The sequence below is a fragment of the Camelina sativa genome, chromosome 7 (assembly GCF_000633955.1).
Source record: "Camelina sativa cultivar DH55 chromosome 7, Cs, whole genome shotgun sequence".
Lineage (NCBI taxonomy): Eukaryota > Viridiplantae > Streptophyta > Magnoliopsida > Brassicales > Brassicaceae > Camelina > Camelina sativa.
The window spans coordinates 1,259,300-1,272,534 of record NC_025691.1 but is presented as its reverse complement, the minus strand read 5'-3'; the positions used below and the strand labels follow the sequence as shown (position 1 = coordinate 1,272,534).

The following is a 13,235-nucleotide window of genomic DNA, read 5'->3' as shown; positions in this document are numbered from 1 at the left end:
GGGGTGGTTACGCATGTACTAAGATCACCTTAGATTTTAGTATTATGATGAATTTTGAACTATAAGTGTTTGTTCCCTAAGAGTTTGTTCTTTTTATGACGAGGAGGTACGTACGTAAAATTAATAATTGTCCTTCGATTATTTTAAACTAATCGTAAAAATTTTGCTTTCCTCTTGAGCTTTTGTATGTTTGCTCTTGATTAGGTAAAGTCTTTTATTATTACGCGACTAAGTAGAGAGTAGACCAGGTCGTTCGAGAGAAAGCGGTTGACCTTGATCTTGATGAGGGGCAAAAATATAAAAGCACATGAAGAAATATATATGAGCTTAGGTAAGCAAGCTTACGCACAGGCTTTGACGACATCAGTTTCTAGAAAATGCCTACCTCAGATTTTCTTTTGACTTCTGTACCAAGTTTCCGTATTCATCAGTATCGCTTTCAGATTCTTGTGACCGCTTCTTTGGAATGTGTTATCCATACAGTCATGATTCAGCTTCCTTGTGATAAGATTCTCTAGTCTCTAATTCTATATATTCTCTGGGAGTTGAATAGCTTGTTGTCTCATCAACTACCTTGTTAAATCAAATCTCTATCACTTTGTTCTGCAAAAAATATTCCGTTTTCTCTTTGTTTCTTTTGTATGGACTAGAGTCACACTAAAGATTTTATGGCAACTGGCATGAGGGAGACGCTGGTGGATGAGAAGATCTATGTCGCAGTGAGAGAGAGAGAACTAAAGAGCAAGACTGCACTCGTTTGGGCGATACAGAACAGTGGATGCAAAGAGTTTTGTATTGTCCATGTTCATCAACCGATCTCAGTCCGTAAGTATTTTATAAATCCTTTTCCAATCTTTTTGTGTTGTGCTGAATTTCATTAGTTGATTTTGGACTATCTTGAATNGGGGTGGTTACGCATGTACTAAGATCACCTTAGATTTTAGTATTATGATGAATTTTGAACTATAAGTGTTTGTTCCCTAAGAGTTTGTTCTTTTTATGACGAGGAGGTACGTACGTAAAATTAATAATTGTCCTTCGATTATTTTAAACTAATCGTAAAAATTTTGCTTTCCTCTTGAGCTTTTGTATGTTTGCTCTTGATTAGGTAAAGTCTTTTATTATTACGCGACTAAGTAGAGAGTAGACCAGGTCGTTCGAGAGAAAGCGGTTGACCTTGATCTTGATGAGGGGCAAAAATATAAAAGCACATGAAGAAATATATATGAGCTTAGGTAAGCAAGCTTACGCACAGGCTTTGACGACATCAGTTTCTAGAAAATGCCTACCTCAGATTTTCTTTTGACTTCTGTACCAAGTTTCCGTATTCATCAGTATCGCTTTCAGATTCTTGTGACCGCTTCTTTGGAATGTGTTATCCATACAGTCATGATTCAGCTTCCTTGTGATAAGATTCTCTAGTCTCTAATTCTATATATTCTCTGGGAGTTGAATAGCTTGTTGTCTCATCAACTACCTTGTTAAATCAAATCTCTATCACTTTGTTCTGCAAAAAATATTCCGTTTTCTCTTTGTTTCTTTTGTATGGACTAGAGTCACACTAAAGATTTTATGGCAACTGGCATGAGGGAGACGCTGGTGGATGAGAAGATCTATGTCGCAGTGAGAGAGAGAGAACTAAAGAGCAAGACTGCACTCGTTTGGGCGATACAGAACAGTGGATGCAAAGAGTTTTGTATTGTCCATGTTCATCAACCGATCTCAGTCCGTAAGTATTTTATAAATCCTTTTCCAATCTTTTTGTGTTGTGCTGAATTTCATTAGTTGATTTTGGACTATCTTGAATTATTCATTCCAAGCGGGAGCCATGTCCCACTACCAGAAATTGAGGCTTCATCAAAAAAAGAAAGAGAAAGCACATAAGAATTTGGACAAGTACCTTCATATATGCAAGCAAATGCAGGTATGATTACTTATTATAGATATCCATTTGTTTTGGTTGTACAAGAGCAAGAGTGTTTGTATCTAAGTTTCCAGCCAATTGTGAATCAGGTCACTGCAGAGATAATATATATTGAAAAGGATTCGGTAGAGGAAGGTATCCTCCAATTGATATCACAGCGCGGAGTTAGGAAACTCGTCATGGGAGCAGCAGCTGATAAACACTATTCAATGTGGGTGGTTGATAAGTGTAGACTTAAGAATTTTTGGTTATCTAATATACGGATGAACCACTGAAGTGAAACTCAAAATTTTGCAGGAATATGAGAGACTTACAGTCCAAGAAAGCTATATACATTCACAGAGAAGCGCCTGCTACTTGTCAGATATGGTTTACCTGCAATGGATATCTAATAGATTCAAGGTCTGTCCAATTTTATGTCTATTTCTTAATCTTATTTTGTGTCAACTGCAAATTGACATTAGTCACTGTTTAGGAATGGTCTTTGGGTTCTGCTTGTGAGACAAGATCTTTGTCTCACAAGTCACACTACACACAAGTGTTTTTTTTTTTCTTTTGGTATTTAATTAATGCAGGGAAGCTAGAAGAAGAGATAACTTGTATCTAGAAGGTGCATCTTCAAGTTCTTTGAGCCAATCTGAGATAACTACTAGAGGAACTGAAAGTGTTCCAAGCTCAAGTATAATTAAAGATGATAATCAGATTCGGATCCAAGTAGCTGTCGAGGAAGCTGAAAATTCGGAAAGGGAAGCACACTTCGAGGCATACAAGCGTGAAGAAGCTGCAGTTGATGCAATCAAAAGGGTAATACAAGTTCCTCCTAACATGTTTTATTGCTTGGAAAGTATCAATTTTTTTAACTCTTGTCTATAACCAATAAATGTTAGGCTAAACAATCGGAAAATGAGTATTTTGAGGAGATGAAGCATAGGAGAGAAACAGAGAAGGCACTGAGTAACGCGAAAGAAGAACTTGGAAAGATGAGATCAGAATCCGAAATCCGAATAGCCGAATCTAATATGGTGACAAGAAAGCTTCAAGGCAGTTATATCTTATCCATGAAAGCATTGAAAAGGCTTAGGAAAGAACAAGAAAAGTTGAAGATAGAGCTTAGAGAAGTATCAATGCTGAAGAGTAAGCGTGAACCGCCTCAGTACTTCATCTGTCCCATTACACAGGTAAGAAACGTTGTAAGATCAATGAAAACTACAAAAAATGATCAAAATATTAACAATTTGAAGAGAGAAACTGTTATTTTGTTGTGACACTTGCAGGATATAATGGAGGATCCACATGTAGCAGCAGATGGTTTTACATATGAAAGAGAAGCCATAAACGGGTGGTTCGAGAGAGGACACGAGACTTCTCCGATGATAAACAAAAGGCTTCCTCATACGAGCCTGATTCCAAATCTTGCTCTTCGATCCGCAATACAAGAATGGCTTCAAGCTCCTGAATCATTGAACAGATCCTCTGCTTGTAGAGATACAAATCAAAAAGGATATTTCTTTTAAGTCCTTCGAACCTTGATGTAGTTCTCTTGTGGTCTTTTTTTGATATGGTATATTGTAAGTCTTTTACTTACTAGTCGGTGTTGGTTGGTATGAGTCGCACTCGTTTGTGGGAGACGGCTTTGGATATTAGTAGACAATAAGTTTTGATCACCTTTGATTTAAAATGTATGACTAATTCGTTAAGATTAGTTATTATACTTTCAAACCAAGATAGAAATGGGTAGTTCTGGGCGTTCGGGTATTCGGTTCGGTTTCGGATATATCCATTCGGTTCCGGTTAGTTTGGATATAGAAGTTTAATATCCATTCGGTTAATTTACTATTTCGGTTCGGGTTCGGTTCGGTTTCGGTTATTTTTGGTTCGGTTCAGGAAATCCGAAATAACGTAATATAATTTTTTAAAATATTATTTAAATAAAATTTGATTATATTTTAAAAAATATATCTAAAAACTTCCTGATATTTGATTTATTTCAAATATTTTGGTATTTTTGTCTAAATATATATGGTTTTTTAGTTTACTTTTTATTACCTTATATAAATTAACACGTAATACAAAGCTAAAACTTCAACGTGGTGCAATGGCCATGTTGCACACTCCCGTTTGTAGAAGTCTCAGGTTCGATTCTTGGCTAAAATATAATTTTACGTGTTCGGTTTGATTCAGATAACCAAATGGATATTGGTTCGGTTCGGTTAATAACCGATATCCATGGATAATTAAAACACTATCCAATCGGTTATTGTCTACTATCCGTACCCGAACCGGAACCAAAATTTCGGTTCGGTCCATTCGGTTCGGTTTATTTGCCGAGGACTAGAAATGGGGAAGACATTATTAGCGTTAACTGAAAAAAAAAGATTATAACGCGACACTATGACTTTTGGGAAACAGACACGGCAGAGCTCTCACGCGCCTTTTTAGTCCAAAATTTCCTTTTAAATCAGGAAACAGAGAAAACAGGTTGACACGCACTAGTACTGCGCGTGTGATTAAATATGAAGTCGTCGAGCGCGTTTTTATTGCTGCTCCATTTGAATTACTCCTTCAATTCTCGAAACAGACTATTTTTAAGGTTAATTATTCCAAATGTATATCCTGATTAAAATAGTCCTTAATTATTTTAGTTATTTTAATTGCTTCTAAAACTACTTCACATTTCTTAACTTATACAATTCGAAATCCTCTTCTTTTTTTCTTTTTTTTTTTTAAAATTATGGTTTCACGTTTTACAGTTTAATTATGTTTTTCCATTTTGTATTTGGTATATATAATTCAAGACCATATTATTTTATTACATAATTTTTTTTTGTAATCAATCCCCTTATGATTGACGATTATAATACTTTTTTAAAAATGTATAATCTGGTGAAATGTTGCCTAATTTATTTCATACCTCAGTTGTTTATTTATATTTTAATTATATAATAATTATGGGAAAACGTCCTGGTTCCCCATGAGAACTATGATATCGTACCAGATGGAGCCCGATCTTTACCCCCGTCCCAGATGGCTCTCATGAAATTCTTCTCAATCTATATACCCATATATCGGGATGTTATCGGTTTAAAGAGTGAACCGATACGATACCGTTCATACCAAATAGAAAACCAAAAATAAAACCTGACTGATGTTAATAATCCGACCCGAGACGATACATCTATAACACATCTATAACTCCATTAAAATCCCCAAATCCTCAAACCCTAAAAGCATAAAATTCTTAAATCGATCTTTGCAACCATGAGTACCGTTTCTGGAGGTTCGAGTGGTTCATCAAATGTTCGACAAAGAGGATTCGTCGTTGGCGTGCCTAAGAGATGCTGGTGTGGGGAACACATCGTGGCAAAGAATTCCAAATCCGAGCCTAATCCTTCTCGGAGATACTTTCGATGTCGAGAAGCAGCAGCAAAGAAGGTACTATGTTATGCTTTGTTTGATGTAGACATCGACCTAATCCAAATCCGAGCCTAATCCTTCTCATCAATTTTCATTGTATTCTATGATATAATGTTAGCTTGTGAACGATAACCACATCTTTAAGTGGGTCGATGAGGCATTGTTGGACGAGGTAGCAACATTGGGTGTTCAATTTGAGAGAGTAAAAGAAGAGATGAAAGAGCGTACAATAGAGACATTGCAAGAACAGAAGCTGAAATTTGAGAAGATGCAAATGGAGTTCGAAAAAGAGCTTTGTGAGAGGGTTGAAGAAGTTTTGTTGGAAGCAAAAGCTGAATTGCAATGTAGGATGAATAAGAGTATAATTGTATGTGTTTTCGGTTTTATGATCTTGTTTGCTCTGTTTAAGCTTGTATGATGAGCTATTGTAAACTATTGTTCGGTTGTAATCTATTGTTGTTCGGTTGTATGCTCTGCTTTATGCTCTTGTTTGTTTTGGTGTTGAGTGTGAACTCCTGTTGGTGTTGCTATTGCATTTAATAAGATAAGACATTCCACATTTCATAAAAGGCAGAACATGATGAACACATGTTCTGAAAACAAGCAGAATGATAACGTTTTGAAATCATGTTCTCAACATGATCACAGACCAAAAACATAACCCTACTAGTCTATTCGACCAAAATACAGATCCAACTAGTCTCTTAAACCAAAAAACAGACCCCTACTACCATAATCTTCAATATTCAGGCTTGTGAAAGTCCTCCACCACCTTGAGATAGTCCTCCACCACCCTGAACAACTTCTCCTCCACCAGATTGAGAAAGTCCACCACCATCTTGAGAAAGTCCACCACCTTGAACAACTTCTCCTCCACCACCCTGAGAAGCCTGAAAAACCGCAAATTTCAAAAAATGAGAACAAGAGACTCATCTTGAGAAATAAAATGAGAAAAAACCGATTAACAACCTGTGTTTGATTCTTCTTCTGGTGGTACCTACGGTTATGCTGATCAGAACCACAAATTCCACAGTGCATTATCCTTTTTTTATGTTTTGGTTTCTTCTTGACAGGAGACTCATTTACACCTGGCTTCCTCTTCTTGTCTGCCTTGGTTATCTTCTTTCTCCCAGGTTGTGGTGGCTCAGGTGGAACATGAACATTCTCACCTAAAGTCGAAGGCCAATGACGAGCACCCCTTTGTGGAGTAATGCCATTTGTGTAGTTAAGCCTCCACATAGCAGTTCGAAACCACTGGCAGACATAGTCATCAGCACTTAACGTCCTCTTCAGAATCACTCCATAGGCATGCTCACATGGAATACCACATATTTGATATTTTTTGCAGGTACAAGTCATATTTTGTAAACTAACTCTGTGTTTGTCTCCATCCAGTGTGACTTCAAAGCACCCATTAGTAGAAGGATGCACCTGGCATTCCGAAGCTTTGTCATGCTCTTTAGCAAGAAACCTTGCCACATATGGAGTACATAAACCTGAAACATCAAAAACCAAGAACATTGCATTAAATATGTAGAAATCATAGACAGTCTTTGAATAAAATCATAGACAATCGTAGAAAATTGCATTAAATTTTGAATAAAGTTAATTACCTTTGTGAGAATGAGAGAGAGCTGAACGCTTGGCAATCCGAACCATAGACAGTCTTCTAACTGTCTCCAACATTGCCACAAACGGTTTCTCCCTTGCTTTGTCGATGGTCTTGTTGAAAGATTCTGTGAAGTTGTTGTCAACATCTTCGCAATAACCCCCCAACTTATAGAAGGCACGACACCAGCTCTTTGGTTTCGACTTCATAACATCATCATACACACCAGTGTCATAAGCGTGTATCTGTTCCAGTCTCTCACCGAACTGTTTTGCATTATAGCTCCAAGCCATATGCCAGAGGAGTGGCTTGATTTGCTTCTTGGAAGGATGAGTCTTCTTCAAGTTCCCATAGATGTGTCTAACACACATTCTATGCTCTATTTGTGGTAACTCCAACTCCACAGCTTTTATCAACCCCTAATTGAGAACCAAAAACCAAACATATTAAAAACGAGAGCATTCACATTTATTAACCAATATAATAAATTAGTTAGATACATACCTTTTGTCGATCAGACACTAAAATGTAACCATCTCCCTCGTTTAGATCCAGGTCAGTCTTCAATCTCTTCACAAACCATAACCAATTGTCTTTGTTCTCAACTTGAACAACACACCAGGCTATTGGATAGATGCCATTGTCTGCATCTCTGCCTAATGCAGCAAGCAACTGTCCCTTGATCTTTGCCTTTAAGAAGGCGCCATCAACTCCTATTATTGGCCGGCAAGTCTGTTTCCAAGTTCTTCTAAGGGCATCGAAACAAACATAAAACCGATTGAAGACGTCTTGACCAGCATCATTCTTAATTGTATCAATCTCCACAACAGACCCTGGATTTGCTTCCAAGATCTCAGCTTGGTAATCTCGCAGTCGTGCAAACTGTTGTTCATACTCATACTCTATCCATCCCAAAGCCTTTCTCCGAGCAGCTTGACATTGTGGCCTAGTAGCGGATATCTTCCACCTTTCCATGATAATCTGTTCAATCCTCAAAGGCTTGTAATGATCCGGTTCCTCTCTAATCTTATCGAGAAAAATTCTAGCTATGACTGGGACCTTAAACATCTCACACTCGCCATTGGGGGTACAACAATGCTTATCAATGTATTTCGTAATCTTCCACAAAGATGCGTTTGGAAGAAGTGCAGCAAACACTTTCCACTCACAATTGCCCTTATCCCCAACACATCTAAACCCGAGTTTATCTTTGTCATACCTGTATTGCTTCAAATTGTAACCAGTATGTAGTGCATAGTCCAAGACACTCTCCTTGAATGCGACCCCATTGTAGAAGGATTGGTCTTTCCACAAAGTTCCATCACCACGTCCGATATCCGTAAACACCCTCTCTGGACCCGCACCACGACCACGACCCGCACCACGACCACGACCTTCTTCCTCGTCGTCACTTTCTGGGTACGTATCATGACGAATCGACTCTTCAGCATCGGTAAATTCCTGAGCAAGCATATCGACGTGAAATTCATCTCGATCCTCTCCTTCTTCATCGTACTCTCGTTCTCCAACACCATCTCTTTGCCCAATACCATCTTGTTGCCCAAAACCAGATCGGATTATTAAATCCATCGATTCAATTTGAGAAATCGATGGTGAAATTTGATTTTCTAGGGTTCGTCGCGAGAGAAAACAAAAAAGAGGTTAAAATGTGATTTTAGGGATTTCTCGGTTGAGGGTTATGTTTCTAATCGGGTCAAAATCAGGTTTTAATCGGGTCGAAATCAGGTTTATTTTGGTTTGTAAACTTCGTCACTCGGTTAATCAAATAGTAAACCAATTAAACCTATAGCAATGGTGAAATAGATGATATCTTCTATTCTCATGGAGATACAAAACGTAAATTACAGATATATGGGTATATAGATTGAAAAGAATTTCAGGAGAGCCATCTGGGACGGGGGTAAAGATCGGGCTCCATCTGGTACGATATCATAGTTCTCATGGGAAACCAGGACGTTTTCCCAATAATTATCGACATTGATTACCTCCTCGAGTTTTGATTTGGTCGTTGACACTACTAAGAGGGCTTTAAAAGTAAAATCACGCTAGAAATAATACATATACAAGTTCCAGATCGGAAGAACAGAGTAACACCAGAAAGGGATGACACATGCCCCTTCATCGGATCTTTTGTCTCTTGATTCCCATATTTATATACTAAACATTTGCCCGAGAAGAAGACAAGACCATAGCTTCTGCCTTCTTGTCTGAAACGAACCAGCCATTCTCAAGATTTTCTCATTAACTTTTTTTCCCGAGAAAAACATTATGGAGTTTGAGGGATCCAAAAAGCACAAAATGGAAGAAGCAGTAATGGATGAGAGAATATACGTTGCGCTAGGGAGAGAACCAGCCAAGAACAAGTCAAATCTGGCCTGGGTATTAGATAACTGTCAAGGTTGCAAGATCTGCATCCTTCTTGTTCACCGACCTGCTCAAATGATTCCTGTCTGTAAGTTTTTCTATTTCCTCGCTCCGACAAGGCAACAACTCCTGTCTGGTTTATACACGAAGCAGAGAGCTCTTAAGAGAAATTGACTTTTTATGATTTTTCTCTTTACTTCCACAGTGGGTACCAAATTCGATGCTGCAACCGTAGATGAAGAATTAGTGAGAGCATACAGAGAAAAACAAAAGGCCAAAACAGACAAGATTCTTGATGAGTACCTTAGAATATGCCTCCGCAAAGGGGTATGTGTGTGTCTGTGTGTATACTCTTCTTTACATAAGCGATGTGAAGTTTCCGCCATTTCTAAGGAGATTGGTTTTGCAGGTTCAAGCGGAGAAGCTGTGCGTTGAGATGAACTCGATCGAAAAGGGAATCCTGCAGACGATTTCTGAGAACAGAGTGAGGAAGTTCATCATGGGAGCAGCTTCAGACAATCATTATTCAACGTATATTGTGTCTTTAGTCTTCACGCTTGTGTTTCTGCCTTTTTGTAACCAGGTCTCTCAAATTTGACATTTTTGGTGATCTGTTTTCAGTAAAATGGAGGATTTGAGATCGAAGAAAGCCATCTTTGTCTGCCAACACGCGTCTGTGACTTGTCATATACGGTTTATCTGCAAAGGATATCTCATCCATACAAGGTTCAAAGCCAGAGTCCATCTTTTTTCCATAGCTGTATACATATAACAGATGATGTTTTAAGTTTGACGTCTGTGTGCAATATCAATGTAGGGAAGCTAGAATGGATGAGGTCCGAGCTCTCTCAGCTCTACTCTCTGACTTTCAACGGCTTGTCTCCCCACATTCAGATCAAGAAAGTGGAGTTTCAAAGAGGAACAGTGAAGAGGAGGAGGAGGAGAGAGCATCACGAACCAGCTCTTCTCGGTCTGCTAGTACCTTTTCATACTTTGGAGGATCTGAGGCTTCCTCAAGTGTAAGTGTACTGGAAGAGAAATCAAACCATCCATCTCCACCCTCTTTACCGGTAAGCCCTGCGATCCTGAATAAGAGAGAATACTTTCTTTTTGTTTCTTTTCTTTCTTTCCTTTAATATTTCGCCTGGCTCATGAACTGCCTTACGGTGTTGATCCACCAGTGCACCGGAATGGGACTGGGCATGATAACGTTCCTGATTAACTCCACCAAACTCTGGCAAAGGCTTGCCATCCAAAACCATAAGCATGGTCAATGACCCCACCATTACCTGAAAAGCCACATAAAGAAGAAGAGGACAAGAACATAAAGCTACAAAGATCTTGATCACATCTGTAAATACAATGTATCTCATATTTGTAAACCCCAATTGTGCGAGGAGAAGCTGCTTTGAGATTTCCTCTCCTTCTCATCTTGTGAGCAATGTGAGGCTTGTAATTCTATAGATAATGGAATCATCTTCACATTATTCTTGATTTTTTTTTAAAACAAAAAAATGAGCCAACCAACTAAATGCTTTCACCAGTTCTTTAATTAAAAGTTGTGTACAAAGGGTTGATCACTAAAAAGGAGTAAGAAAAAAAAACGAAACAAAACTGCATCCTACCTCTCCGGATTAACTGAGAAGGAAGAAAGAAAGCAGATTGTGGAAAGAAAGAAAAAATTACAGGAGGACACACATCAAACGCCGGTGACCGGAACACCACTCTCTCTAATTGCTTACATTCTAGTGGGGATCTCACCAAAACTGTTCCAGCCATTGGACTAGCGTTTTCAGCTTCACTTGTGTCCTGCGGCTGGACCTTCAAAGTTCAAAACGCATGCAAACCAAACCATCTACCATCAGTCATCAAAAGCTATGTAGAAGACTGAAGTATGGCGTAACTAAAGGTCTAAAACCGATGCGGTCCAGTTCAATAGCATCTTGTGCTACACTGTCACCATAAATGTAAAGATTAACCAGGAAAAAGGATACCATGTACCTGTCAACCGCCTTGTAGCCCCATTGCCATTTATGGAAAAGTGCACAGGCTGCCTTTCTTGTCCTATCGATAGAACCCAACTAGAGTTCAATCTCCGAGCAAAATCCTCTACCTCTCTGTATTAACATTAGGTTCAATAATTTTATTTAGTTTCACTTAATCACTTAAAGGCTGCACAATTCGATGTAAATCTACATATATAACTTCATGAGGTTTGTAGAAGGTATATTTGGAGGAGGGACTGATATCAATTATTTCAGCACAATACGAATACTTCAGGCAGGAGTTTGAAAAAGAGCCACTTACCTATCAAGCATTTCCTTCAAAGCTGGATCAATTTCATCATCTATATAACCATCTTCAAACTCAGTCGTTGGCGTAAAAATGTCATCTTCCATACTAAGTAAGTTAGATACATCTCCCAAGCTGGACGCAGTATTGTCAACAATCTCAGCACTTCGTGATTTGGAAGGATGATTATGTTTTGAATCCTAAGAAGAAGAAACTTCCTTAGTAACTTGATTACTACTAACAAGGAGCAATGAGAGAGAAACTAATTTGAACCTTTTCTGAAGCTTCACATGTTCCCGTTGATGTACCATTCTTCTGCTCCTTCCTTTTCTTGTTCTTCTTTTTACTCTTGGAAGTCTTTACCACCTTGTGATCTGTGAAACATAATTATCCTTCTCTCCAATGAGAACTTTAAAAGGAAGTAGAAAAAGAGAAGAGCAAGAAGCAACACACGCATCAAATATTTCAATTTATCTATGCACAGATGGGTTATGAAAACAGGACATCAACCAGGATTTGAGCATTATATAATCTATTAACTCGGCCAAAAATGCATAAGCAAGAAGTCTACTGATATGAAAAGTGACCATAATAAACAGCACAAGACAGTGAGAATCTCATATCAGGCACTCATTCAGCAACTAGAAAAGAGCCTGACAAAATTTTACAAAGTTGAACGTAGCATCAAAATCGGCTCCAGACATGAACCAATATGTGGTGCCATCAACATGGATTGGACAACTCGGAGCAGAAGAAGGAACATGACATACATGAGAGATATGAAGTTAAGAAAAGTACCTCTGCCATTAATAAATGATAACAGGTCATCCACAGAACGCTCATCGACATGTTCTTCAACCTCGACATTCTAGGACATGAAAATAGCCATAATTATAAAACTTAGTACCATAGTTCGTTTTACAAACCAGTTCCTAACTTAATTATTAAAATGCTCAACACACCTTTAGTTTCTCTCTTTCTTTCAATTCTTTTCTTTTCTTAGCATACAATCTATTCAACAATCGAATCCGTGGATCATCCATTGTGTTCTTCAGAGGCTCTAATTTCTCCTCCTGATAAATCGTAACAAAAAGCTAAAATAGAGAAGTAGATAGGAATGACACCTCCTAAAAAGTGATGATCTTGGGCACCACATACCTCGGTAAGGTCATCAGGCAAATGAAATATTTCGCGTATCTCCTCAGGGGTTTTCCCCTCAATAATTCGTGCAAGGGCACGACTAGTAAGATCAACCAACGGCTTCAACTGCAAACTGTCAGCGGCTGAGGTCAACTCACAGAGCCTCTTTGTATCCATCCGGATGAATTTTTCATCATATATTTTCCGTTCCTAAAAGTAGAAAGAGCTCTAATAAGAAAAAGCATACGATCATCGACATGACGCCATTTGTTATCAATTTAAAAACCTCCAAATAAACCTTATTTGAACGTCCAGGTACTTGATGAAATCTGCAGTAATCAAAAATCAGGCTTAACATGGCTGGATTGACTCGTTGTGGAAGAGATATTGCGTAGTTCTTAGAAGATCCAACACCCTTTTGTATAACTTCTTGACATATCATGGGACAGAACATTGCAACCTCTTGTTCCA

The 13,235-nt window shown here is 38.3% G+C and overlaps 6 protein-coding genes across 7 annotated transcripts in view; 4 read left to right on the top strand and 2 right to left on the bottom strand.

Annotated features, from left to right (window-relative positions):
* The window catches only part of LOC104699762 (U-box domain-containing protein 36-like), a 9,788-nt gene extending 6,125 nt beyond the window's left edge, over positions 1-3,663 (top strand). The window contains exon 7 of the mRNA XM_010415109.2: positions 3,199-3,663. Within this exon, the coding sequence (XP_010413411.1) occupies positions 3,199-3,438 (240 nt within the window). The 3' untranslated portion in view covers positions 3,439-3,663. The remainder of the gene's footprint in view (positions 1-3,198) is intronic.
* On the top strand, positions 95-2,595 carry LOC104699764 (U-box domain-containing protein 36-like). 2 transcript variants are annotated; one of them, XM_010415114.2, is made up of 4 exons: positions 95-825; positions 1,821-1,924; positions 2,014-2,135; positions 2,222-2,595. In XM_010415114.2, exons 1-4 carry the CDS (start codon positions 669-671, stop codon positions 2,397-2,399), a joined length of 561 nt encoding a protein of 186 aa, XP_010413416.1. In that variant the 5' UTR covers positions 95-668; the 3' UTR covers positions 2,400-2,595. The 2 variants fall into 2 exon arrangements, with proteins under 2 accessions (XP_010413416.1, XP_010413415.1); XM_010415113.2 differs by lacking the exon at positions 95-825 and adding an exon at positions 1,026-1,729.
* Positions 4,889-6,132, top strand: LOC104699759 (uncharacterized protein At4g04775-like). Its single transcript, XM_010415104.2, has 2 exons — positions 4,889-5,356; positions 5,457-6,132. The coding sequence occupies exons 1-2, from the start codon at positions 5,183-5,185 to the stop codon at positions 5,754-5,756; spliced, it is 474 nt and encodes a 157-aa protein (XP_010413406.1). The 5' UTR covers positions 4,889-5,182; the 3' UTR covers positions 5,757-6,132.
* On the bottom strand, positions 6,832-8,950 carry LOC104704158. The gene is made up of 2 exons (XM_019227338.1): positions 7,452-8,950; positions 6,832-7,366 (listed from the first exon to the last, which is right to left on the bottom strand). The coding sequence occupies exons 1-2, from the start codon at positions 8,535-8,537 to the stop codon at positions 6,944-6,946; spliced, it is 1,509 nt and encodes a 502-aa protein (XP_019082883.1). The 5' UTR covers positions 8,538-8,950; the 3' UTR covers positions 6,832-6,943.
* Positions 9,016-10,819, top strand: LOC104699760 (U-box domain-containing protein 33-like). The gene is made up of 6 exons (XM_010415105.2): positions 9,016-9,420; positions 9,538-9,659; positions 9,742-9,863; positions 9,954-10,058; positions 10,150-10,402; positions 10,514-10,819. Exons 1-6 carry the CDS (start codon positions 9,237-9,239, stop codon positions 10,607-10,609), a joined length of 882 nt encoding a protein of 293 aa, XP_010413407.1. The 5' UTR covers positions 9,016-9,236; the 3' UTR covers positions 10,610-10,819.
* LOC104749181 (SKP1-like protein 21) overlaps positions 10,848-13,235 on the bottom strand; it is a 9,335-nt gene continuing 6,947 nt past the window's right edge. Inside the window, exons 4-11 of the mRNA XM_010415107.1 lie at positions 13,063-13,224; positions 12,783-12,974; positions 12,587-12,697; positions 12,423-12,492; positions 11,898-11,998; positions 11,640-11,824; positions 11,334-11,449; positions 10,848-11,153 (exon numbers count right to left, since the gene is read on the bottom strand). Of these exons, the coding sequence (XP_010413409.1) occupies positions 11,131-11,153; positions 11,334-11,449; positions 11,640-11,824; positions 11,898-11,998; positions 12,423-12,492; positions 12,587-12,697; positions 12,783-12,974; positions 13,063-13,224 (960 nt within the window). The 3' untranslated portion in view covers positions 10,848-11,130. The remainder of the gene's footprint in view (positions 11,154-11,333; positions 11,450-11,639; positions 11,825-11,897; positions 11,999-12,422; positions 12,493-12,586; positions 12,698-12,782; positions 12,975-13,062; positions 13,225-13,235) is intronic.

Bases quoted from the DNA above. Each gene is read 5' to 3' on its own strand.
- LOC104699764 (XM_010415114.2), top strand. From the start codon at position 669: ATGGCAACTGGCATGAGGGAGACGCTGGTGGATGAGAAGATCTATGTC. The intron at 826-1,820 runs GTAAGTATTTTA...ATTCATTCCAAG, and splicing joins TCATCAACCGATCTCAGTCC to CGGGAGCCATGTCCCACTAC. The intron at 1,925-2,013 runs GTATGATTACTT...ATTGTGAATCAG, and splicing joins ATATATGCAAGCAAATGCAG to GTCACTGCAGAGATAATATA.
- LOC104704158 (XM_019227338.1), bottom strand. From the start codon at position 8,537: ATGGATTTAATAATCCGATCTGGTTTTGGGCAACAAGATGGTATTGGG. The intron at 7,367-7,451 runs GTATGTATCTAA...GTTCTCAATTAG, and splicing joins TAGTGTCTGATCGACAAAAG to GGGTTGATAAAAGCTGTGGA.
- LOC104699760 (XM_010415105.2), top strand. From the start codon at position 9,237: ATGGAGTTTGAGGGATCCAAAAAGCACAAAATGGAAGAAGCAGTAATG. The intron at 9,864-9,953 runs GTATATTGTGTC...ATCTGTTTTCAG, and splicing joins TCAGACAATCATTATTCAAC to TAAAATGGAGGATTTGAGAT. The intron at 10,403-10,513 runs GTAAGCCCTGCG...TTGATCCACCAG, and splicing joins CATCTCCACCCTCTTTACCG to TGCACCGGAATGGGACTGGG.
- LOC104699759 (XM_010415104.2), top strand. From the start codon at position 5,183: ATGAGTACCGTTTCTGGAGGTTCGAGTGGTTCATCAAATGTTCGACAA. The intron at 5,357-5,456 runs GTACTATGTTAT...ATATAATGTTAG, and splicing joins GAGAAGCAGCAGCAAAGAAG to CTTGTGAACGATAACCACAT.